This window comes from Pararge aegeria, chromosome 22, assembly GCF_905163445.1.
Source record: "Pararge aegeria chromosome 22, ilParAegt1.1, whole genome shotgun sequence".
In the NCBI taxonomy this organism is placed as follows: domain Eukaryota; kingdom Metazoa; phylum Arthropoda; class Insecta; order Lepidoptera; family Nymphalidae; genus Pararge; species Pararge aegeria.
The window spans coordinates 5,740,417-5,766,116 of record NC_053201.1 but is presented as its reverse complement, the minus strand read 5'-3'; the positions used below and the strand labels follow the sequence as shown (position 1 = coordinate 5,766,116).

The 25,700-nt window shown below is 34.1% G+C and overlaps 1 protein-coding gene across 2 annotated transcripts; it reads left to right on the top strand.

Annotated features, from left to right (window-relative positions):
• The first annotated feature begins 959 nt into the window (after positions 1-959).
• On the top strand, positions 960-22,905 carry LOC120633837 (vesicle-associated membrane protein 2-like). 2 transcript variants are annotated; one of them, XM_039904199.1, is made up of 7 exons: positions 960-1,332; positions 15,188-15,305; positions 16,579-16,657; positions 16,937-17,016; positions 17,417-17,468; positions 19,074-19,108; positions 19,607-22,905. In XM_039904199.1, coding segments are annotated over exons 1-6 (339 nt in total). In that variant the 5' UTR covers positions 960-1,330; the 3' UTR covers positions 19,082-19,108; positions 19,607-22,905. The 2 variants fall into 2 exon arrangements, with proteins under 2 accessions (XP_039760133.1, XP_039760132.1); XM_039904198.1 differs by lacking the exons at positions 19,074-19,108; positions 19,607-22,905 and adding an exon at positions 17,591-17,641.
• Positions 22,906-25,700: the final 2,795 nt, after the last annotated feature.

Here is a 25,700-nt window from a genome sequence, read left to right as displayed (position 1 = left end):
GATATATATATATATAAGAGAAAGTGTGTGGGTATGTTCCGTATAGGCTCCGAAACTGGCTGGACCGATTTCAATGAAACTTTCAGGGAATCTCCAGATTTACCTGGCGAGTAATCCTGTAAAGTTTGGCGACGATCGGAGCACTCCTATTTTTGAACGGTCAAATGCAGCTTTTATTAAAAATTTAATTATGTAAGTTTATTGTTTAACTTAAATAAAGCAAAATCTAGCCCGGCGAAGCGGGCTGGGTACACTAGTTAATAATAAAAGTGAACGTGCTATATACTGTAGCTATAACTAAATAAAGCTATAATAGAGCTGTTATACAAGTATTAGCTCATTGTGCTTTGAGTTGAGGTTGCATTTAATGACAAACACGATAGAAATTGTACCAGAAAGTTCGACTCGAAACTCAGAATTTTCCATAGCCGGGTAACATGAGAAAGTTCAATGGAATTTTTCGTCAATACATAACTCTTGTGTCAAGAGGCATACCCTTCCCGCGTCCCTCGTCTACCCACCTACGAAGCGCGCAGGCGAGACTAAATTAAGCCACATTTTCAGGACAAATCTCCGCAGAAAGCGTTTTCTATTAATCCTTTGAGAAAATACTCTTTAACAAGAATGTATTCAATAAGATTAACCCCAATTATAGAAGAACAATCGCCAACGCAAACTTGTCTCTAACATTACGTAACACCCACATATCCGAATTGATTTTTGTTCCCGTCCACCCGTTTAAGTACGCATGCGCCGAAGTTTTAACACACACATTCACAAAAACACATAGCTACACAAAACGTACTGCTTTTCACTTTAATAGAATTAAAACCTTAGTGCTTTCGATATAGAGTTAAACTTCGTGCGAAATTCCTAATGGTATTTTTAGACCATTCGTACCTATTAAGGAAAATACAGGCGCGCCCTCTTCCATGCAAATCGGGAAACCTTGTCGCGGAAGGTTTTCACTTCTATCCGTATTTTCTTAAATATCGCGCATTTTCACATTATTCTCCAGTTATTCCTTTTATTTGTTAACGGGGTATGGCTCCTGAGTGTTTCTGATTAAATAGAGTATCGAAAAAGGACACGAAAGGGGAGAAAGGACGTTACTAAAAATAGATTATTCGCCGATGTACTTGTAGGAAAATCTAGTGAGCATCCCATTCATAAAACACATTCATTTCGTTCTGGGCAGTGAAGGTGCATAGATCGGGAAGCGTCTTTTCAGTGAATGAATATTGTAAATTATATGTGAACATTCGTTAAACGCGCTCGTTACATTTCGGATTTTCTCCAACTACGAAAGCAGAACCAATCAAGTGGAAAAATGTAAGTACAAAAGGAATCTTATATTACGCGTCGTTTGATCTTTTATAACATTGACGATGTTTATCGAAAATGATATACATTTTCGATCCTAAAATCTGCTTTTAAAACAATTGTCTTACTTTAAAACATCATCGGTTGTCTATATTTGATTTAAATGATATTATAAAATTAATTTTACTAAACTACGCATATTCTTGTTCAAGCTGTAATAATTAAGTTATTTCTCTTAATTAATCACCTAAACTTCAGGTTTCACCTCTTGTTACTAATACTAATAAAATTTAACCTAATAATAAATGTTACCACTGAAATAATTTCTAAATCAAAGAAAAACGCACGTTCACGTAACTTTTATACAAAGATCGATATTTCTTTACAGCTTTTATACAATTTGCTATACAGGGGAAATATCAATTACACCATACAGATTCCCCTGCTTTTCGCGGAGTATAGCAAAATTAAGCTTCATTTTCATAATATATCATGGATTTCCGCAAAGTTACCCCCTGCTTCTATCCGAACTTTGTTTTTTTTTTGGTCTCATTAAAGTTTACAGACAATTAAAATCCACTTAATTAAGGTGATGCAACAACAAGTTGTTCTTGAAGGCTATATTTATTTTCGTCGACACCATGTCTATATTGATTAGTGTATTTTCAGCCAAGCTAGGGCTCGTGTACACCTAGGTCTTTGACCCGTGGAGTTGTATCGATTTTGACACATTGATTGATTACCAGTCTACTGAACGCGTGGAAGCTTTTGTATCTTTAACTTGCTAAGTTAGTTTTTATCGCAGACTAGCGTACCCAGCCCGCTTCGCCGGGCTAGATTTTGCATTATTTTATTTAAACAATAAACTTACATCATCAAGCTGTATTTGACAGTTTGGCAGTTCAAAAATAGGAGTGCTCCGATCGTCACTAAACTTTACAGGATTACTCGCCAGGTCAATCCGAAGATTCCCTGAAAGTTTCATTGAAATCTCGCCGTTTCGGAGCCTATACGGAACATACCCATACACTTTCTCTTTTATATTTATAGATAGATAGATAGAAGATATGCGTGTATAAGGCTAGGAACACTAAAAAAGAATGATAGCCTGATTAGGACGTAGGCCTTGCATTCCCTAAGGCGAGGTTCGATTCCGGCAAGCACTTCTAACTTTTAGAAGTTAAGTGCGGATAAATTTAAAACAAGTGATATTTAATGCCTTGTTTTAACTGTGAAGGCCAACGTCGTGAGGAAACCTGCATGCCTGAGAGCTCGACAGATGGTTCTAAAAGGGGTATGAAGTCTAACTACTGTACTTGGCCAGCGTAGTATTCTTGCCCTAAGAGTACCCACCATAATTTCAGACCATGGTGTCTGTAGTGATTCGGCTTACGTTTTATGAGTGAGGAATTCTGAGCCTCCACGCTGCTCTAATCAGAGTTTAACGATTATAATTACATGCACAGACCTATTAATAACTTGCTCTCAAGACAGGAGGTGTATTACTTGACTTATGCAAAATCATGCCTCGGAGAGCACGTCTATAGTATTTTATTATTATATGACAGATACATTATTTTCTACCAGCCTTATAGAGCCATCAAGTTTTTAATTTTTACTAGAGGATGCCAGTGACTGCGCAGAATTCCAATATTCCGTGGTTTTCCCACGTTGCCGATGATAATTGAATAAAAAAATCAAAAATGAAGATTTCAGACATTCATTTTTCAAGATAGGTTTATTAAAATTCGAAAAATAAGAGAATTTTTAAGATTTGGAACAGTTTTATTTTGAAAATTATGTGACTTTGACTTTTTTTCAAATCATAGACGGCGTGGGAATATCATGGGATGCTGGAATTCTGCTGAATTAAAAAATGATAATTAAACAAACTTATATTTTTGTCGTTTGGTGATAATATTATTAACCAATGCCTAATTACTAAGTTAAGTTCTAATTGCTACTAAATACAAAGTTTTAGGTTTAATATAACTGCCGTTCCCCACAACAGGTTAGCCCGTTACCATCTTAGACTGCAGCATCACTTACCACCAGGTGAGATTGCAGTCAAGGGCTAAATAGTGGAACTAGTGGTTATAAGTTTGAACATTATTTCGGTTCTATTGTCAAAGACTTCTTTAACCACAGATTTCGCCAATGTTACATTGTTAATTTGCCTAAGTTTTTTCAAAAAAAATATAATCAAAAAAATGTTTCACAAAGAATAATACCTATATAATATATGCGTGTGTGTGTGTGTGTGTGTGTGTGTGTATCAAATACATGGTAATGTGTGTTACGCTTTTTTACTGGTCTGACGTTTTCTCTTATTCTTGGGAAAATTCGTATTGACATAGTTTTTGCTTCACGTATTAATAATAGAAGATTAAAAAAGAAAAAAAAACTGATATACAAACTTCATAAATTTCAGATTTCTAAGTATACACTTAGCAATCTACGTCAAACGAAATATCGACGTGACGCTTCAACGCTTCATATCTTGACCTTCGCTTCGATCGTATGACATTTAAATACCTACGTAGCTACGACATAGTATAGTAGGGGTAATGATGTATACGTTATTTAGTGGAAAAAGCTGCACTAAGGGGTCGTTAAAGCAACTATTTGAGCACGCAATGTAAATTAAAAGATCGCTTTTATTAAACACACGCGAATTTACCTATTAGTTTTCTTTTAAATCGAATATCTATATATTAATACGTGATGCAATAACTTAGTACCCCTTTTTGCGTGGACCTCCACCGTAAGTATGTAATTACTCACTTTTTTAGTTTATATATACTTAAAGAAGGAGTGCAGAATGCTAATTTTTTTAAATAATAATGACTAAAAAAACATAATATAAAAAAATAAAAAAATCCATACTACCATGTATTTGACACACACACACATTTTTTGCAATAGTAACCAATGATTTTAAGGATTTATATTTGTTTGAAAAAAGAACAGACAAGCCTTTGGGAAATCTGTGATTAAAGAAGTTTGACAATAGAATCTATTTTTAAATTAATTTAAATTAATTATGATAGAAGCGGTGATAGCGCATTTGGTAGGAGCTCGACTTCACTTACGTGGGGCCGAGTTCGAATCCCAGCACGCACCTCTAACTTTTTTAAGTTATGTGAGTTTAAATAATTAAAAATATCACCTGCTTCGACGGTGAAGAAAAACATCGTGAGTAAACCTGCATGCCTGAGAGTTCACATAATGTTCTCAAAGGTATGTGGAGTCCGCCTTCAACTTATATCTAATCAATTGGTTGTTTAGTTGGGGCAAAGGACAAACACACATTCGAATTTATAATACATAATATTAAGTTAGTATTTGAAAATCTAATCTAGTACAATAAGTACCTCGCTATATTGTAGTTGTCGTGCACTTAAACTCTTTTTCTTACCTACTGTTTTATTATGTTTTTACAGTTTAATTGTTACGTTTACTGCACAATTAAAACGTTAGAAAGGCCACATCTCTGATAAGATCTGAACTAGATACCGGTCAAAGGCCGTTCGGGTGAATGCGGGATGATGGTTTGAGTTCACAAACTAAATACCAACTGAATACCGTATTGGGCATCGATTTAATATGTTACTATTTATAATTTCACGGGTTATTAGGCTTTAAACGCCAGTTTTTTGGCGTACCTTGACATAACAAAAATAAGGATTCTAATTTTGAGTTAAAACTCAACAATATAATATCACTGCTTTAAGCAATGATAGTAAGAAACCAGGAATGTGAATTTGTATTCGCACACGATTATATCCGCTTCTGTAAGTCATGTTTGTCGTGCAAACAAGAAACTTCTTCGACCCTCATCCTCTTCGTCGTCTTTTAGTAAATTTATATTTTTTACTCAAAGTTGCGGCGTATACGTTGCGGTGTACAAATAAAGAGTATAAATAAATAAATAAATAAAAAATAATAAGTACTGTGTAGCGTATCATACTGTACGGAACCTTGTGTGCAAGTCCGACTCACACTTAGCCGGTTTTAAGTAGTTTTATTTTTTTAATTAAGTTATTTGGGACTGTGTTCCGCCTAGTTGCTTGAGCTAAGCACCACTTGGTCCGTTGCCAGGGCATGCGCCTACCCTTATTTTAAAATTAAGAGCTCTTAAGTAGAAAGTGCAAACGGGAAAGCTTTTCGTTGGGCCAAATTTTTTATTCCAAATTTCACTAAAAACTTAATTTTTAAGTAATGACGTGGATTTTTTGTTTGAATATGCGTATATGCTTTTATAACATGATACCTAAGGTAATATTAGATCTACCTTTACCTAAGTTTAAACAATATATTAAAACACGTTTAACAAATCTTGGTTACTACACGATTGATGAATTCCTTAACGACAAGGCTGCTTGGAAGCACGCCACTCCGCTCTCATCTCTCACAAAACAGAAAAATTCTAAAGATTGTTAAACTTTAAAATGATGTTGGAAAAGAGCAATCTGCTAAATTTCTTGCCGGCTCTTCTCAGTGGAATCTGCCTTCCGAACCGGTGGTAGAGTCACTACAAACAGACTGACTTGACGTTTCAAAAGTGCTTATTAATTATGCACTTATCTCTGAACTTTAACCCAATTCTTGAGGCTAAGGGGATTAAATCGGGGATGAAAGTCAATATTTTTGGATGTAAGTTTGTATTTAGGTTGTGCATTTAAATAATAAAATACATTCCACCCTCAAAAGAGTTTGATTGGGGATGAAATTTTATTGTTGGAACGCGCTAAACTCGGGATATGTCAGTCTGATTTAAAAATCTTTTATGCATTTTATTGCCCCATACTTACGGAAAGCAGGCGGGCATGGCGACGCGGTTTGTCGGAGTATAGTTTTTAGCAAGCATAGTGAAAGAAAGTTTGTTTGGAAAACATATAAGAATCTGTTTGTGGACTAAGTCGCGGGTGAGCGGTTTTTTTTTTTTAAATATAGTTTTAGTTTTTTTCAGCATGAACGCACTTTTCACTGAAAATACCCGTCGTATTTTTATAAATTTAAAATGGTTTTTTTATCATTTGATTGCCCAATAGTTTATACTTATAAGATATTTAACTTGGCATTACGATCAGAGTATTCCGATGGATCCGGGTAAATATAATAAGTGATGTCTCACCACGTGCTTTGAAGAGCACGTGAAGCTGTCGGACTCGTCCGACGCTGTTATTAGATTAGAAGATATTATAATTAAATTAGAAAAACTGTCTCGTTGGTCTCACTAGGTATGCATATTCAACTACGAAGGACGAGTTTGTGGGTTCAAAACCCCAGGTCGGGCCGTAATTTGTCGGGCCGGCCGTTTGTGTCTTTCTACTAAAAAAGTAATTGTATGTGGCGATTTCAATGTCGACATTTTACTAGAAAATGCAACAACTGCTAGATTGCTTAACTTATTTAAATGTTTTAATTTGTGTCACACTTTTAGTGAACCTACTAGAGTAACTGCAACTTCAGCATCCTGCTTAGATAATATTTTTTTCAGTTGTGACATTTTAGATAAAAGAATAATTAATAATTTAAGGTCAGATCATTGTGGTCAACTTATTACTGTTTTAAATACTATCAATAAAAGCAGACAAATTATAAAGTGTAGGCCAATAACTAAGACTAAATTAATGCGATTCAAACGTGAAATTACTGCGAAAATCCCTGGTATTGCGTGCGAACATTTTCATCCGGACAGTCTTTATAGTGCACTATTTAATACTATAAACAACGAATTTAATAGAGTATTCAACTTTAAGCACATCAATGTCAGTAATAAATTAAAATTTAGTGACTGGGCTACTGTAGGTATATATAAAAGTAGAGAGAAGTTGTATGAGCTGTATGATGAAAAACAATTTAATCATACTCCAACTTTCGTAGAACACGTAAAAAAATACTCTAAAATATTTAAGAATGTTTGCACTAATGCGAAATCGCTACACATTAAATATAGTATAATGAAATCTGATAACAAAGTACAAACAACCTGGAAAATAGTTAATTACGAGTCAGGAAAAACTAAATCTCGTGATGTGGATTTTGAACTTATTGTTGATAACAATAAAGTGACGTCTGACAGGGAGGTTGCTAATACTTTCGAAAACTTCTTTCAGAATGTTCCCATTTTGTTAACAGATTCTCTAAGCTCTTCACCAATAGCAGCTCAGCGTATATTGAGAGATAATGTTAAAGAGTGCAATGTTTTATTTAATTTTAAACATATATCTGCAATAGATATTGTAAAGAATTTCAGGTTATTAAAGTTGAAAAAAACCGGTGATCTGTGGGGTATGTCGGTGATGGTCATTTCTAACATTATTGACGTTATTGCCCCTTATCTAGCTGTAATTTTTAATGAATGTGTTGATATGGGTATTTTTCCGAACCTAATGAAATGTAGTAAATTAATACCCCTTTTTAAATCCGGTCATAAAAATGACCTTAACAATTACAGGCCTATTTCAATCTTGCCAACTCTTAGTAAGGTCTTTGAAAAAATTATACTTTATCAATTTTTAAATCATTTTAATGTAAATAACTTACTTCATCCGGAGCAGTACGGCTTCACTAAAGGTCGTAGTACAACGGATGCAGGCGCAAGACTCATAAAGCATATTTACGATGCCTGGGAACGTTCGCAGAATGCCATTGGTGTTTTCTGTGATCTGTCCAAAGCATTCGATTGCGTTGAACACAAAACGTTGTTATTAAAACTAAGCCACTATGGCATCAAAAACGTTGCACTCAATTTAATTGCCTCTTATCTAAGTGATAGAGTTCAAAGGGTATGCGTAAAAGACATAAAGTCTAAGGGATCTTCTGCCTTAATGGGTGTCCCACAAGGCTCAATTTTGGGTCCCTTATTGTTTCTGGTGTATATAAATGATCTGCCACACCATGTCAGGGGCACTTGTGAGATTGTACTGTTCGCAGATGATACATCTCTCATTTTTAAGACTGATAGAAACAAAGATAATTTTGACGACGTAAACCGTGCTTTGTCACATGTGTCAGACTGGTTTACTGTTAATAACTTACTTTTAAATGCAAAAAAAACTATGTGTTTGGAATTTGTTTTGCCTAACGTAAAAAAAATTGATAAAAACATCATAATAAATGGAGAAACACTTAAAATAGAAAACTCCACTGTTTTTCTAGGAGTGACCTTAGATTGTAAGCTACAGTGGGGTACCCATATAGAAAGCCTAGCGAGTAAACTCAGCTCAGCTGCATATGCAATCAGGAAAATTAGACAGCTTACCGATGTTGAAACAGCTAGGCTTGTTTATTTCGCATACTTTCACAGTATTATGTCCTATGGGATCTTGCTGTGGGGAAAAGCTGCAGATATTGAAAGTATATTTATACTACAGAAAAGAGCCGTACGATCAATATATAAACTTGGATCACGCGAATCGCTTCGTGAAAAATTTAAACAAATAGGTATTCTTACAGTAGCTTCGCAATACATTTATAGTAATATAGTCTTTGTGAGGCAAAATATTACTCTTTATAAATCAAAAGCTGAAATTAACAATCGACTTACCAGAAACGGTCATAAATTAGTGATATCTGCATATCGTCTGCGAAAGGTGCAGAACTCCTTTGTGGGGTTGAGTATACGCTTTTACAACATGATTCCTAAGGAAATTCTTGACCTACCAATGCATACATTTAAAAAATGTGTAAAAACGCATCTAGTACAGCGAGGTTACTATACATTTGATGAATTCCTCAATGACAAGGTAGAATGGAAGCAGCCAGCCTCGCTCTCATCTCCCGCAAGATAGCAAAATGATTGTAAATGTTGATGTTGGAAAAGAGCAACTACTGAGTTTCTTGCCGGCTCTTCTCGGTAGAATCTGCTTTCCGAACCGGTGGTAGAGTCACACAAACATGCATACTTGACGTTTCAAAAGTGCTTATAAAGTAGGCCTACTTGAAATAAATGAATTTGAATTTGAATTTGAATTTGAATATATAAGGTATTTTCTTCAGCCTTTTTCGACCTATTTGGTGTAGGCCTCCTTTGACATCTTCGACTTCTCGCAACAGAGCTTGAGCTTTGTGGATTCAATTCGAACCGGCTACCTTCTTCACGTAGCCGCGCATTTGTGGTCGACCTTGGTCGGCTTTTTCCCTATGGCTTCCATTCGAGGAGACGTTTGCACCAAGAGCCTTCCGAGCTATATGTCCGGCCCACGTCCTTATTATATAAGGTATTGTATTTTTTCGGTACCAGCTCGGAGTTAGGAAGTTGGCGGTGTCAGCCCCCGTGCCTCGGAGAACACATTAAGACGGCGGTCGCGGTTATTATCATTTAACTGTCGTTAAATCCCACCAAAGCAGTGTGGTGGATCTATGGTCTTAAACCGTTTCTTATAGGAAAATATCTATATATAAATATATATCTATCTATATGTATACATATAAATTTATATCTTCTTATATATGCCTGTGCCCAGCATAGAATATTATTAGGCTGCAGATGATGATGATGACATAAGGTCATAGGAATAAGAGCATGTTCTAAACTCTAATTCCCTCACTCCTAAGAGAAAATATGTCGGTGATATAGGGCAATAATAATCTGAGAGTGATGTTCACCTTTGTATAGAACAATTTTGAGCCTCAATACACTTGACAGCGCGAAATTCGTGTACCGCACGACCTTCTCAATATAAAGCACCCAAAGTATACAAGCACTACTTACCGAGGAACAATAGACCGTGGTTTTTTTATCGTCGAGCTCCAACAGTCTTTTTTATCTTACCGATCTACACAAAGTCTAAATTATCCTACTATTGTTATAAACGTGAAAATTTGTGTGTGAGGATTTATGGATGTTTGTTACTCTTCCACGCTAAAACTATAAAACGGACTTGACTGAAATTTTTAATGGATATATTATAATTCACACATAGGCTTAAATCCGTAAAAATCTTTAAAGTCAAAGTTAAAGTCAAATATTCCTTTATTCAAATAGGCACATAGATGGCACTTTTGATGCGTTATTGTATACAAAATGTGTACATAGCAGTGTGTAGTGATGGCGATAACTACAATCGTAAACTTAAAACTAAAGCTACGAGGGTTCCAATCGCGCCCTGGTCTAAGAAGAAGCCCACAACAAACTTAGCCGGGTGTTCTTTTTGTTATCACCATCTCACATTGTCATTAGAAAAAATTTAAGAAGCAACCTGCAATTGTTTACACCCAAGCTTTTTTATCGTTTACGTAATCCTTTATACTATAATAGGACTTTTCTATAAGCTTTCGCTTAATACAAACACTCATTTTTTTCACTTTATTTTCAGTTTACACGTAATTGCAAACTAAAATACTCGTTCATACTATTTCACCGTGGGTACATTAATTTATGCATCTAAAAATTTGGTAGCAACTGGTCTGATAGTAGTAGTTAGTTTTATTATTTTTTGTCCATGAAACGATCACAATTGATTGAATTGATACCACCGCCGCACCGCACCGGTGACACTCGATATAGGATGCTTTTTACACATAAGCCTATATTGTTTATTATTTTATACCAATCAATACAGTGACCCAGTTAATCTACGTGGCAACACATGGGATCAATTAAATAGGTCACTGTAGTACTACAAAAAAAAAACTTCGTGTATAAATAGCAAAATTCAAACTCAAAGTTTCTACTACTACGATCCGTTGGTAATTAATGTTTATACTCGTAACTCGGGGTGAACTTATTCTACTAAAAAAAATAGCATGACACTTGGTGAAAAGGTTGTTTTAAAAAACTCGTTAGAACTTCATATACCTATTACTTAGTATTGGTATATTTCGCTTCACTTACTCACTGCACGTAAAGGGGTGGAGTATACAACAAGTAGATATGATACTTCAGACCACCCTTTTGTGCACTGAATATTGACAGCGTTGCAAAAATTCTACGATATCTTTTTTAAAATGTACTTTTAATTCTTTTTACTCTGTGCCTTTGTTCGTTTTGAACAAAGGGGATACGAACACTACGTTGTTTGGAATAAAAAGGTACAGTTAGAGGTCATATGTATCACTCCCATTCCGTTAGTAGCAGAGCTTTTTTGTGACAGAGGTCATCCGAGGAAGTACTACCGCGAAGTTTATTTGTATCGATTGAAAATTATAATTAAAAAAATCAAAATTCATGTACCTATTTCAAGTGGGCCAAAGCTATTTTAGAAAACTCTGTGACTCTACCACCGGTTCGGAAGGCAGAATTCCACAGAAGAGCTGGCGCGAAACCTAATGCTTGAATTAGTCGTATAAACGGCTTCTGTATGTTTTTAATTCTAGGCTATCATTGCTTCATATGCGGCTTTAAGTTGAGGTGGAAACGTCCACTTAAGTTTATAGACACCAGAAGATCAAGGCAGGCGCTGGCGAGTGTTCCTATTTTTTTAAGACAGATGGACTTTTTTTTAATTATCCCTACTAATATTATAAATGTTAATGTAAGTTTGTTTGTTACGCTTTCACGCGAAAACTACTGAACCGATCTTCATGAAACTTTTTATACAAATTCTTGGAGGTAGAGAAAGAGAGAGAAATAATATAATATACTTATCATTGAAAAAAAAAATTACGTAAGATAAAAAAATGTTTATTAAAAAAAAATAAAAATCTCATATATTATAGGTGTAGACTAGCATGTAGCAGTACGCTGCTTCCCAAAATTACGCGAGATAAGCCTCAGGGCATCTAGTAGTTAATAATTGATGGACCAAGCAGATAGCCCACCTGATGGTAAGTGGAAAACCATCGTCTATAAACAGAGCAACACTTCGCACGGCATGCAAGAAACATATCCTGCAAAGCGTTGGCCTATCCACCCACCTGAAGCGTAAATGTGAAGACTCATGTTTCTGCTATCACACCGGCACCTACGCCTTTCAGACCGAAATGCTGCATTGAAACTGCTTATCGGGAGAAATTAGCATGGTGGTAGTATATTTTTTATTTATTTATACTCTTTATTTGCACACAAATAAAAATACAGAAGAAGAATAAAATAAATAAACAAATAAACATACTACGACAATACACACATCGCCATCTAGCCCCAATTTAAGCGTAGCTTGTGTTATGGGTACTAAGATGACTGATGAATATTTTTTATTAATAATTTACATAAATACTTATAATATACATATAAACACCCAGACACTGAAAAACATTTATGTTCATCACACAAACATTTTCCAGTTGTGGGAATCGAACCCACGGCCTTGGACTCAGAAAGCAGGGTCGCTGCAAACTGCGCCAATCGGCCGTCAAAGAAAACACAGACAGAAGAAGTATACAAAAGGCGGCCTTATCACTTTGTAGCGATCTCTTCCAGGCAACCTTAGGATAAGGAAAACAAAAGTAATAGTACTTCGCCGGAAAAGCTCTGTCATATAAAGCTCTACCACGACTTACTTCCCGGGTCCGACTACCCAAATTTACAAACGTAAGCTGCGCTGCAGTCCATGTTGGCCGGAAACGCCCTTAAAATGACTTTTCCTCCCATCTTAGATCCCTAGCACTCCACCCTAACCTAATCCGCCACACGAACGAAACCAGTCTGTTACCAGCAAAAAATACCCGAACAAAAAACTGTATCTTCAGTTTGATTACATATTTAATCAAATGTATTCCAAAAAACAAGCTCTTGGAAGACGCCCTTTGTAACAATCTGTAAACATAAAAGACTACGTTTGACCTTTTTGAGATAATAAGAAAGCATTTCATCGGCGCGCTCCGACATTTAACACTAAATAGGTCACAGGAATATTTTAAAGGGCAAATAGAACGTGAATTTATTTATGGTTGGTTGACAAATACCATATATTATCCCATATTATCATCATTATTATAGATTGACTTTTGTTAAACTAATATGTATATAACTTTTGCTTAGTTCATTATTAAATTAAAATATTAAAATGTGGTCAGTGGATGGCTAGGTATTTTGATAAGTCCGATACATTAGCCCTTATATCGTCCAACCATTTGGGTCTCTGACGTCCTGGAGATCTCTTCCCAACTATTTTACCTTCTAGAACTTGACTTGCAGTCATGGGAATGAAAACTGGTCTCCTCTTTGTAGGTGGCCAACGAAAACACCCTCGTCAAACGTGGGTATTAAAAAATGTTGGCCTTTAACCATTCGAAATGTGGGTATACAGAAAAATACTCAAAATCAGTTGGCACTGTTTTACATCTACCTAATAAGAAAATACCTAAACTAGGGAAAGACCCAGAAAAGATGTCCACCAATTATGCGCAGAAAATAAGCTCACTTTGGCCATGTCATATACAATACCAATTCTATATAGTTTTTTTTTAAACCAAATAGGTTTGCGCAAAACGATCATGCCTGGTGGAATGCAAGGATACGGTCTGAGTTGGGGCGCGCTTGCCTAGAAAATGCCTATTCACTCTTGCCTTGAAGGCATTCAAGTTGTGTGTATTAGGAAACACCGATGCCAGAAGAGAGTTCCAAACCTTAGCAGTACGTATTAGAAACGTAGATGAAAAGCGCTTCGTACGTGTTGACTGAATGGCAACCACATAAGGATGTCACCATTCACGGCGTCTTGCTGTTCTGTGGTAGAATGCCGGAGGAACAATATTATAAAGTTCCTGAGCGCACTCGCCATAGTGTATCCTGTAAAAGTTCAAATCATGAAAAAGGTTTAGAGTTTACTAGCTGTTGCCTGCGTTCTTCATTCGCGTGAATTAGGGTTTTTACCCAAAACCCGTGGGAACCGTTTGTGTCTCGTGAGATAAAAAGCCTATGTTACTCTCCTTTCTTTCAAATAACTTTATGCCAAAAATTAAGTTGATTGATTGCTTCGTTAGAAGTTGTAGGAGCAACAAAAACACTAACAAAAAAACACTCTTTCGCATTCATAATATTACTAAGGATTTGCGATGACAGGACTTTTAAATTTTTCCTAATACCTTGATAAAAGCTGGCGTTAATTTTTGCTATAGTAATCAATCAAATCAAATATACTTTATGACACTCACTGATTGGTCACAAGAACAACACAGAAATAAAGTTACCAGTAATTTAAATTAGTGTAACAAAGGCAGGCCGCCTTTGTCATCACTAGAAGTGATTTATCCCAGGCAACCATTATGAGGAATTGACTCACATATGAATCGTTATAGCGGTCCGCAAAGTTCTAAAAATATACATATATATTAATAATTACAAAAACAGTACATGTATAAAATAAACTAATAGATATTTCACTACTGTAAAATAAACTTATACATATTAATGGTAGAGAACGTAAATTTAGAATATAATAATCTACATAGTATTAGATAATAATTCTCTAGACGACTCTTAAAAATATAATGTGATTTAGCGTAACGAATGTCACGTGTAAGATCATTCCACAATTTCACTGCCTTGATTGTAAATGACTCATTGTAACAGTGCGTACGAGAGACAACCAGACAATTCCGTATGGTATACTCACTGACATATATTATTAAACATTGGTCTGGCTGTCCGTAAAACGTAAAACGACAAAAACAAATTTAAACAGATCTCTGACCTCTGTGGTAAGTATAAAAAATATTTGGACACGAGTTTATGCTTACACTCAGGAAAGCGCGGTGGTTATGTCGGAATCCTACAGACTGATCGCCTCGGTTTTCTAACTCGTCTTCTGTCACGGAACACTTCAGCCAGAACCTATCCAGTGACGCCAACCAAAGCAGAGCCTTCTCTAGAATCACCTGTGTCCACCAACACAACCGTAAGCATAATTGGAGATCTCAGTGACTACAGATAAAGTATACGCTTACTAATCTTAGATAAATATGTTGACAGGGCGACGGAAGGAGGACTGGCGCCAAGCAGCGATGATATGCCAGTGGGTGGACCAAAAACACCACAACAGATCGCCGCACAGCGTCGCTTGCAACAGACGCAGGCACAAGTGGATGAAGTTAGTAACAATTACAAAACTCATCTTCATTGCCATCTCAATTTTGATCACTTTCCTTTATTATTTGCTAGCTGTTGCTCACGTTATTCATCCGCTCTTGCTACGGTTTTTTTAATGAATCCCGTAAAATCTTTTGTTTTAATGAGATAAAAGTAGCTCACGTTACTCTTCGTTCTTTCACCAAACTGTGTGCCGAAAATCAATTGAACTGGTTGCTTAGTCAGGGCATGAAGCAACGACAAACAAACACACTTTCGCCTTTGTATTAGTAAGGATAACACTGGATTGTCTATTCCTATACTCCTTAAATTTGTCCTGATTTGAACCGCTACGTGACGTATTATAATAATAATACAATGTATCCGCAACTAATGTTAAAGCTGTTTTTAGAAGTTCTAATTTTAGATCACTGGACAGTCGTATACAAACAGTAGTGCCAAAATGGCGTCAATAAATTAGAGAAAAAAAACAAATTAACCGTAGCCTTGTCTCGTATTAATAAATAAGCTTCGTTATATCAATCGAATAAAAAACAAAAGAAATGCCAATAACATTAAAAATCTATTTTTTTTGCTCGTAATGAACAAACTTGTTCGTTATATAAATGACCTTTTTAAATTACAACCTATTCACGTCTTTACAATTTTTATTATTTCCTTGGCACGATTATTCAGTTACTCTCTATCTCTACCTCCACATTTCCATTATCTATAATTATTTCTTGGTTTTATTTTCTGTATTATGTGTTTTAAAGTGATTCTAGTAAAATTACAATATCGGTGAAAATTTTTGCCGCCTGTCTCTTACATATTTCAGTTTACTATTTTCTTTTATTCTTCTTTTTTTAAGATGACTCAATCTCTTCTTTTCCATTTTCGTTATGTCCTCATGTTCAAGTTGTTCCACTCTCTTGTATACAAAATCCAATCTGAAAATTCCAGACTCAATCAGACAAATTGCCCATCGGTTTATAACATGAAGGTTTTTAATATCCGCCGTATTTCCTTTTACCTTTATATAACCGCAGAGATTTTCTTCTGATACTTGTTGTCATTATATAATATAACGACATCCCAAGCACACTTTTCCTCACAGAGAGGGAGAAAATTTTCAAACGGCAGAAATATGTAATCAAGTTTGTTCAAACGCTTTTATTAAGTGCTTAAGGAAACTCATTTGTTGTTTTTGTCGCGTAATATTGAATGGCTTCGGTATGAATATCGTAACTCATTTATACAAAGTATCTTTGATATTAAAATTTAACCTCCCCCAGGTGGTCGATATAATGAAAACAAACGTGGAGAAGGTATTGGAGAGAGATCAAAAGCTCTCAGAGCTCGATGATAGAGCAGGTACGACGTTTCAACATTAATAATGCCTTTTAGTATTTCCTTTGTGTTTGTATCTTGGCTAAGCTTTTATGATAATTCAAAAGAAATTGATAACTTCCAACTATATAGTAGGAAATGAACCCTATTAAAATGTAATTGATTTACGCAGAAAAGACTTAGTTTTTTTTATTTTAAGGTAGTGCATAGATAAGAAAGAATGGATAAAAAGGAGAGAAAGTTCAACTCAGAATCTGTCTTATTTGGTGGATGGATGTGATAGACTATTATTTTCTTTTCCAGATGCGCTACAACAAGGCGCCTCACAGTTTGAACAGCAAGCCGGAAAACTTAAAAGCAAATTCTGGTTGCAGAACCTAAAGGTTATTCTTTAAAAACATATTACATATAATCCTGTATTACACTTGAAACTAATATGAATTGAAAATCTGCAAACATTTCAGATAAAACATACTTGGCACCCAACATGGGTCTTGGTCCCATGTTGGGCGCCATATTTATATTTTATGTATTTTTTTTTACACACAAAACAGATTACGATAAGAAGAAGAACCAATAAAATAAGACTAGCCCATTTAAACCAAGCAAAGTCAATAAATGTGACAAAAGTTACGTATTAGCATATTTTCCTAAAAAAACAAGTTACAAATCAAATAAAATAAGAATAAAGTGTATATCATGGTTTTTTTAAAACATCGCTGTTAAATTCTTGTTGTCTCACATAATTCATCAATTTAACAAGAACTATTTATGATTTCGCAGATGATGATAATTGCAGCTGTCATTGGAATCATCATTTTGGCTTTAATCATCGGTAAGTAACAATACTAACTGAAAAAAAGATTATGCACATTAGAGAATGTCGCTCTTAATTTTTTTTCTACATTTGATAAGTTTTTAGACTAATCATACCATTATTTTCTCTCATATTTTCAGCCAACTTTGTGTGAACAAGTTTCGGTAACCGAAGTTTAATTTAGAAGTTACTCGTTATAATATAATAAATAGTAATAAAAAGTACTTATGTTGTTATTTTGTTATTACTATTTGGTAATTGATCTTTTTTGGTAAGTGGGCAGTGTCGTTGTTGAAAAGGCTTGATGGAAGCGAACATGGCAGTAGTTTAATGAAAACAACAAGTGAAGCGAAGATTCTTGTTATAAATTATTTCCATAAGTATTTTTCAATACCATTCTTTATTAGATTAATATATCGAAAACGGTTCTAGTTCGAAAACATTTTACTGAGCCATGTTCTAATCCTCATACAGCTTGACGGTAATCGCTAAAATTCTGCAACCAACGAAACGTTTTAGATCATGCATTGCTGTTTCAAGCTACTATTTCAAACGAACCAATGTATACGTGATATTCATTCAAAACACGAAATAACAACAGTTTTTAACTTTGACATTTATTAACTTGATAATGGATATAGTAAGTTGCAATATTGGCCCGACTACCGTAGCCTTGTGTATTATAAATGTTAGCTTTATCTGTTATATGTATCTTCGTGAACTCGTGTGTCTCTAATACTTTATGCCGTCTCTTTGATAGCTGAAACGATGAGTCTTGATTTACATTTGCAACTTGGTCACTTCTATAGTTTTTACATGGTGGAATTTCGTCTGCTGTTTACACCCTACCGGCAATCGATTTAGCGTACCGATACGACACCGCGTAGAAATCGATTCGGGGTATGGGCTTATTTAAATTGGTTTACAGGTTAGCCGGATGAGATTGCAGTTAAGGGCTAACTTAAAGTGAAATAAAAAAATGGTTTACACTATTACAAATGCTTCAAACATGTAAAGCTAGTCAATATTATTCATTCAATATAATGATTTTAGCTGAAGGGGATTGATAATCTAAAAGCGATTATACTAATATCGTTTAGTAAAGAAAGTTCGTATTACTAGATTTTTTTTGTTCACCGAGTTTGCGTTAACCGACACTATCACCGGGTTAAATTTCATTAACTCTATCTTTTTGATTATGATTGATGAGTTGCCAATATAAATCGACTTATAAAAAAAATCTCAGCTTTGTTTTGCGATTGTGTTATCTTGTGTCTAATGTTGCTGTTTAAAACTTTTCCTTAGGCATACTTACTTTAAACTTATAGATAAAATAAATCTGCTTTAAATGAACTATGTAATCCAAGAATGCGATGCTTTCCCCAAAAAACCCTCTGAATTAACTACTTTTTCCAACATATTCCTAAATAGATAAATGTCTCCAACTATTACAAACCTAAAAATTCCACTGGTAATTCCTTCTAGAAATCTCTTTATGGACTGTTTACAAAGTAAATTTTACATTCACCTAGTTAATTCCAAAGCCCCTTTTTAAATTGCAAATTTCAAAGCTGTTTAACTACCTATATGTATAAACACTGATGCCTTTTAAATATTTTCTAGGTCTGTAAACACCATCAAGAAGGATTGAAGCCGAGGTTTGTAAGCTCTATAATCGAAATGAAATAATAATATATATATATTTTTTTTTAATTATTAAACCAACGAAAAATATATTTTTCTAGGGAAATAATAATTACAAACTAAAATTAATATTTACAATAAATATAAGCCGTCTAACTATTGACCCTTTGAATTGCTAGACTTAACCGTTGGGCTAAATAATCAATAAAGTGCTGTTTTCAGTGCGAGCGATGAAAATTTGTAAGGCCACTTTTGGTCCTTCGACCCGGATAAATAAAATGTAATTTATATGAAATACTGTATTTATAAATTTAAATATGAAAAGCTATTGATAATTTACTTGGCAGAAAATAATTACAAACTTAACCCCTTTCTTAATGTGTATATTAGTTTTATAGTTACACAATGTTTTGTCTTCTACGTTCATTTGTAAAATTATTGATATTTAACGTTTATAAGTAAAGTTAGATTATTATTGTTTCGTATATACTAATTCCTTTATACATTTACAGGTACCTATTCCATCAGCATCCCGTTTCGGCACCGCGTCGTGTAAAAATTATACTTACTGTAACGTTTTTTTTATTAGAAATTAGTATTGTTGAGCGTTTTTTGAATTAATCGAAACAAGTTTCGGAATTTTAAGTCTGTGAATTCTATTTCATTATAGATTTATATATTTATAGATATTTTGAAATCACTCGTCCTGTATAATACGACTCCTTAAGTCTACTATCAGCTGATCTATAAAGAACAAAATAATTAGAGTATTTTTAGAGAATCTTTCTTTGTTAAAATATTTACCTTATGAAATTGGTAACAACATAAAAATGCTATTTGCTATACATATTATAGATACCTAAGGCTTATCGAAAATAAACCATATCTTGTAATTTTAAATTGTGTTCAAAATGAGATGGATATGTTGTTATGTAAATTTTGAATTGAAACTTCTTTTAAGTCATGGGGAAAATGTTTTGAAATGTGTAGCGAAAAACTAATTCGTAGAACGCATATAAGTCTTTGTGTGAATTAAAGGATGACAGAGGACCCTAAGTAGATGGGTTAAAATTTGCCGATATAGCATCCGGAAAACGGTGCAAGCAATCTTGTGTATCGTTAAGAGCTTATAAACCCTAAAGAAGTTTCACTTCATTTGCGTGTCCACGCTTAAATTCGGATAAACGCTTTTTTTTTTAATTCCTTCTATTTGGACCAAAGTTTCTAATGTTCGATTGTTAGTTACCGCATTTATTTTTGTACTTCAATATATTTCTTATTCTGTCGTCTGTTTAGGGGAAAAGAGAGCCATAGCAATAGAATGAATCGTACATTTAATAATATCTAAATAGATATTTTTTTTAATGCGTTAGATTGGTGCCGAATTTAAAAATTTATTTTAGAATTTGATGATTCTTGAGAAAGTTTATCGGTTGTAAAACATCACGCTACAAGTCACAACCCAAACAATCAAAGCATAAGCGCTGAAGCGAAATGCGAAGCGGTGGGTTGAACACAAGGAATAGCCGATTAAATATTGTATGGGAAACAATCAAAAAGTTAATAACAAAACTCATTAGTTTTAACTATTGACAGTCGACCCTGCTTTCTGAGTCCGTGGGTTCGATTCCCACAACTGGAAAATGGTTGTGCATAGGAAAGAAGCCAGTCTTATAGGAAAACAGAAATTCCACGCAAACGAAATCTTGTATACCCATACCTACTGGTTACTGGCTTCTAAAGTATATTTATAAGTTGTGTAGCAGTTTATCTAGATACCTTTTTTCTCTTTTTTTTTGTTTTATGTAAATAATTGAAAATCATATGTAGATTATTTTGAATGTACGATCCACTATCTATTGCAGCTTAATGCGTCACGCCGCGCCGTATTGAATCTTTCACATTTTTCCATATCAATTTTGCTAAAGCGTATAAAAAGCGGTGTGATGTCCCTTGGTGTGACAACAGCTTTATAGTCGATGTTTGATACCAACCTATATAGATTTCTTTGACTGTTGCTTATGATATTTTTATAACCACTTTTAGATGTTGAATAGGTACATAGATTGTTTGTAAAAAAATATTAAAAAGCTGGTCCATTCCAAACTATTTTAGGCTAAATTTTCCTCGTTATATTTTTCTATTCCAGTCACCAATGGTATTTTAAAGGTTCGTTAGCGGTAAAGGCCGACTGAAGCCCTGACATTAGTTGCTACCATACCTTCCCGACCTCTGAGGCCGACATTAACCGGGACGAACTTATTTAGTAATACAGAAGTAAGATGAATAAGACCTTTAACATACAATTTAACCTAGTGACTTCTTCCGCTGAGATGAATTCCATGGCTTTAGGCATCATTGGATCCCGCGTCTTCTCCACTTTTGATGGTTGGTATGTCGAAAGCATTCCACCACAGTTGTCTGGGTTAACGATTTCACCTTATCTGTCCAACGAGTAGGTGACCGCCCTTTTGCCCTTTTTCCTTCAACCTGTCCTTGTACCACCAAACGTTCAATCGAACCCTCATTCCTTTAGATCTGGCCAAAAAACTTGACGATTTGTAAATGCACCGTCGACGAAAGTCGTTCCTTTTATTCAGTTCTTTCAAAATGGAATTGTTGGTGCGGAATACCTAGTACCTACAACTTTCAATACAACTACATATTAGTTTATTTCAAACAGGTCTACAAGCTCACTGGAAAATTTTGGAAATAAGTAGGAAATAGGGAAATAAGATATTTTGTCTTTTATTCCTCCTTAATGCGTACTATCCACACTAACATTGCGCAGTGCGTCTGTTTGTTGGTGTATTTGTTCCGCTTGGACAAGATATCTTTTTGAACCGCTTGGATAAGATACGGATTAGGATATTTTTCATCACTGAAAAACTAATAGTTTTCAAAAAAAACTGGTGAATACGTGGGCTAAGCTGCAAGATATAGGTAATTGTATACGTAAGTGGCTGTCCAGATGTTGGAAAGGTGTGGTACACTATAAACAATGGAGTCTTTCATCGGATTGGATGGTATGAATTGCTGTAGATAGAGTACCGAAATTCTAAGTAGCCACAATTTGTATTAACCTGGCCCTTCTATTCTGTAACTTTTTTTACAGTTGCTAATCGGTAGAGACCTCTAACCCCTTATACAAAGCTTGCGATGAGTTCACAAGCGCTACTCATTAATTTTGTATGGAAACAACCAATTGACAATGTGACAGAAAGTATTTAGAAAATCAGACCTGGTCTGTCGGGTGACAACCGTGGAGCATGTCTTTTATTACAGAATATTTTAAACCTACGGTTTATTATTTTATAGAAATTGTCTTTAATACTTATAACTTTATTTTTACCAAAAAGCAAAAGCAAGTCTATTTTCAATTTAGCAAATCGTATTTACCACATATTAATGTTGCACGCAAAACTCTAACCTAATGATATATAATGATTGACGTAACATAAAATGAAGCTGTAGTTCATCTCAGAGTACAATAGATTTGGTGTATTGTTTAATAATCGTAGAATCTACTTATCTATTACCACTTATATTTAAACAACAAGTTTTATTCGGTGTTCTTTATACTATACAATTGAATTATAATTACATATAAGTATGCTATTTATGTTAATCGCATCAATTTATTTGTGTAAAATTGTATGTAGGTATATTTAGCTAATTTGTTATATATTTATCATGTGGTATAGCTTTTTAGTTAGTCAATGGGCTTAATTTGATTGTATACAAATCCTTACCAGACCGGTCCAAGAGTAGCAACGTCCTTTTCCTTTTCTTTCTGTAAGAAAAGGATGGCACTTCTACTACTACTACTTTTGCATCTGAGCTATACAACCTAATTAACACCTATGTATAAAAATGCACTTATCAAAGTAAAACTTAAAAGGCATTGAGGTACAGTTTATGTATAAAATGAAGAATAAAATATTTGTTGACTTAGAATATATCTAACCGTTGTCTTAATAACTTAGTTAAATTGTATTCAATATTGAGTCAAAGTACCAAGTGTAGACGACTGTCTTTTTTAATAACTTAGTTAAAAGCCTTTTTATACATACCCAAAATAATGCTCGAAAACAGAGTTACATACTTCAACTTACACAAATTAGAATAAATTATGTGAGAATCTTTCATATTAAATACACCCTGTGATTTTTAGGTACGTCAACATAGTCATTAAATGTTATGATGCATTAAAATTTGTCCATTGGATTACATTCAAGGGTGACATACAGGTACAAAATACCTGCCTTCTTTCATCACCATTTTGGATTTAGGATAATGTCACTTACGCCCTAAAGAATCGGTCTGTACCAAAAGGGTAATTACTAACAAATATTTAGATATGATAGGATGAGAACAAGAGAACGGTTCTTTTATCGCACAGTCGGTAAAATAGCTAGGACATCGGGTATGTATAAAAATTGCCGTAACATTTATATCTTGTTGTCAAATGCACTTCTTTATTAACTTATGTAATGAAATAGGAGTTATATAACGGAGTTCTAGAGCAGGTGTGGTAGATGTAGTTTAATTTATAAAAACTGCCCTCTTGTTTGAAACGCCAGGTGACATTTAAATACGAAACAAAATTAAAATATTTTTCCTGTTTCATAAATTTTTAGTCCATCAAATATTAAATATCCACACAATCCCGTACAGAAAGTTTATCCCTGAATCGGATATAAAATTTTAACTCTTGATAGCCATAATAGATTAGTTGGTAAGACATCGGCTTTCCTTCCGGGGGTACAGCGTTCGCTCTCCGGCACGCACCTTTAACTTTTTGTGCGTTTAAAGAAATACTATATATAGAACTGAAACAACCTGTGAAGGAAACATTGTGAGGAAACCTGCATGCTTGAGAGTCTTCCATAATATTCTCGATGGTGTATGAAGTCCACCTATCCGCACTGAGCGAGTGTGGTGGACTACGGCCTAAAACCTTCTCAATCTATAAGGAGACACTGCAGTGGGCCGGTAATGGGTTGATAGTGGTGATGATGGTGATGACAATGACCTATAGCATCTTAAGCAATATCATCATCAATTCTTTAATTGGCACATGAAATGATGCCACCTTATCTTATAAACTATACAATCTGTATGTCAGAGTTTATGCATTTTTTTTTTAAAGATGACATGGCAGATGGCAGTGTGAGATACCTGCCTTCTTTCATCACCATATTGGATTTATAATAATGTCACTTACGCCCTAAAAGAATCAGTCTATACCAAAAGAGTCATTAGTCATTACTCCTAGGTCATAACATATAACCAATATAAAACTGAATTAATTAATATTCATAATTGCCAAATCTTTTTTTATTTATTAAAATAAATAATGAATAGAAGTAGTTCCGTTTGGATTCAACTTGAACTTTACAACATGAAAACTTTCCAACCAGTACTTTTATATTTAACTTTGATATTTCTACCGGTGTTTCAAAAATAAGGGCTTATTCACTGTAAGGTAAAACCAAATACACCAGATATATAATTATATGCCTGAATCAAGGCATAGTAATTGTACTTAATTAATGTGTAATAAGGTAAAGGTGAATAGTATGATAAGGAGCAGTGCATTCCAAATACAAATTTAGTTAATTTTCATTTTCAAATGTTACCTAAGTATTATATAAGTACAAAACATAAAAGGCATATCCAAAAACATAGTATCTAAATATCTAGTTAAATATATTAAAATAATTTGTATGAAGCATATACCTATTTTATATCTTATATTACAATAAAATAGCAAAATTAATCTAAATTTTTTAAAAAATGTTAAAAATCTTTATTTTTTTAATCATGTAACTTTTTATCCTTTTCACCTTTATTCTTATTAACAGCTATATCATAAGAAAATGTAGATACTTAATTAAAATATATAAGAAGACATTCTGGCTGAAAATATCCGGATGGCGAATATATTTAATAAATATTTATGATATATAAACAAATATTTAGAAGTTTTAATGAACTTGGTCTTAAAAATATAATAAATTATTTCAGAAACAGGTAGGTATTTAAAAAAAACTCCGAATAAGTAACTTTTTAAAACCACTATAATGCAAACAGAAGCAAGAAAAAAATTAACTACTATCTCCATGGCCGCAGTGTGAGATAATTTGTACTAGAATGTGACATGCTTTATAAAATTATAGTAATATTTTCTTGTATTATTATTAACATATATATTTTAATAACAAGCTGTTCTTCTCAGAATTCCTTTCATTTGGTACATATCCATGTCCAATATTATAAGAGAATATAAAAATTATTAATGCGCCATCATGATGGCACTTACGCCCTAAAAGAATCAGTCTATACCAAAATCTTTAGATGACCGTTTGAATTTAGTAGTAGGTACTACCGTTTGTAGGTAAGGATAGGACTACAAAATTAAATCGCTCATCTAAAGATTCAATCTGAAGATTTTGGTATAGACTGATTCTTTTAGGGCGTAATCACTAACACTTATTATTTATTAACTTCAAGTTAACGTGCATTAGCTACGTTCCCACCAAACGTGTAGTAATAAATATCAATCGGATGGACATAACTTGGTTAAAGTTCTGATGCAAGATT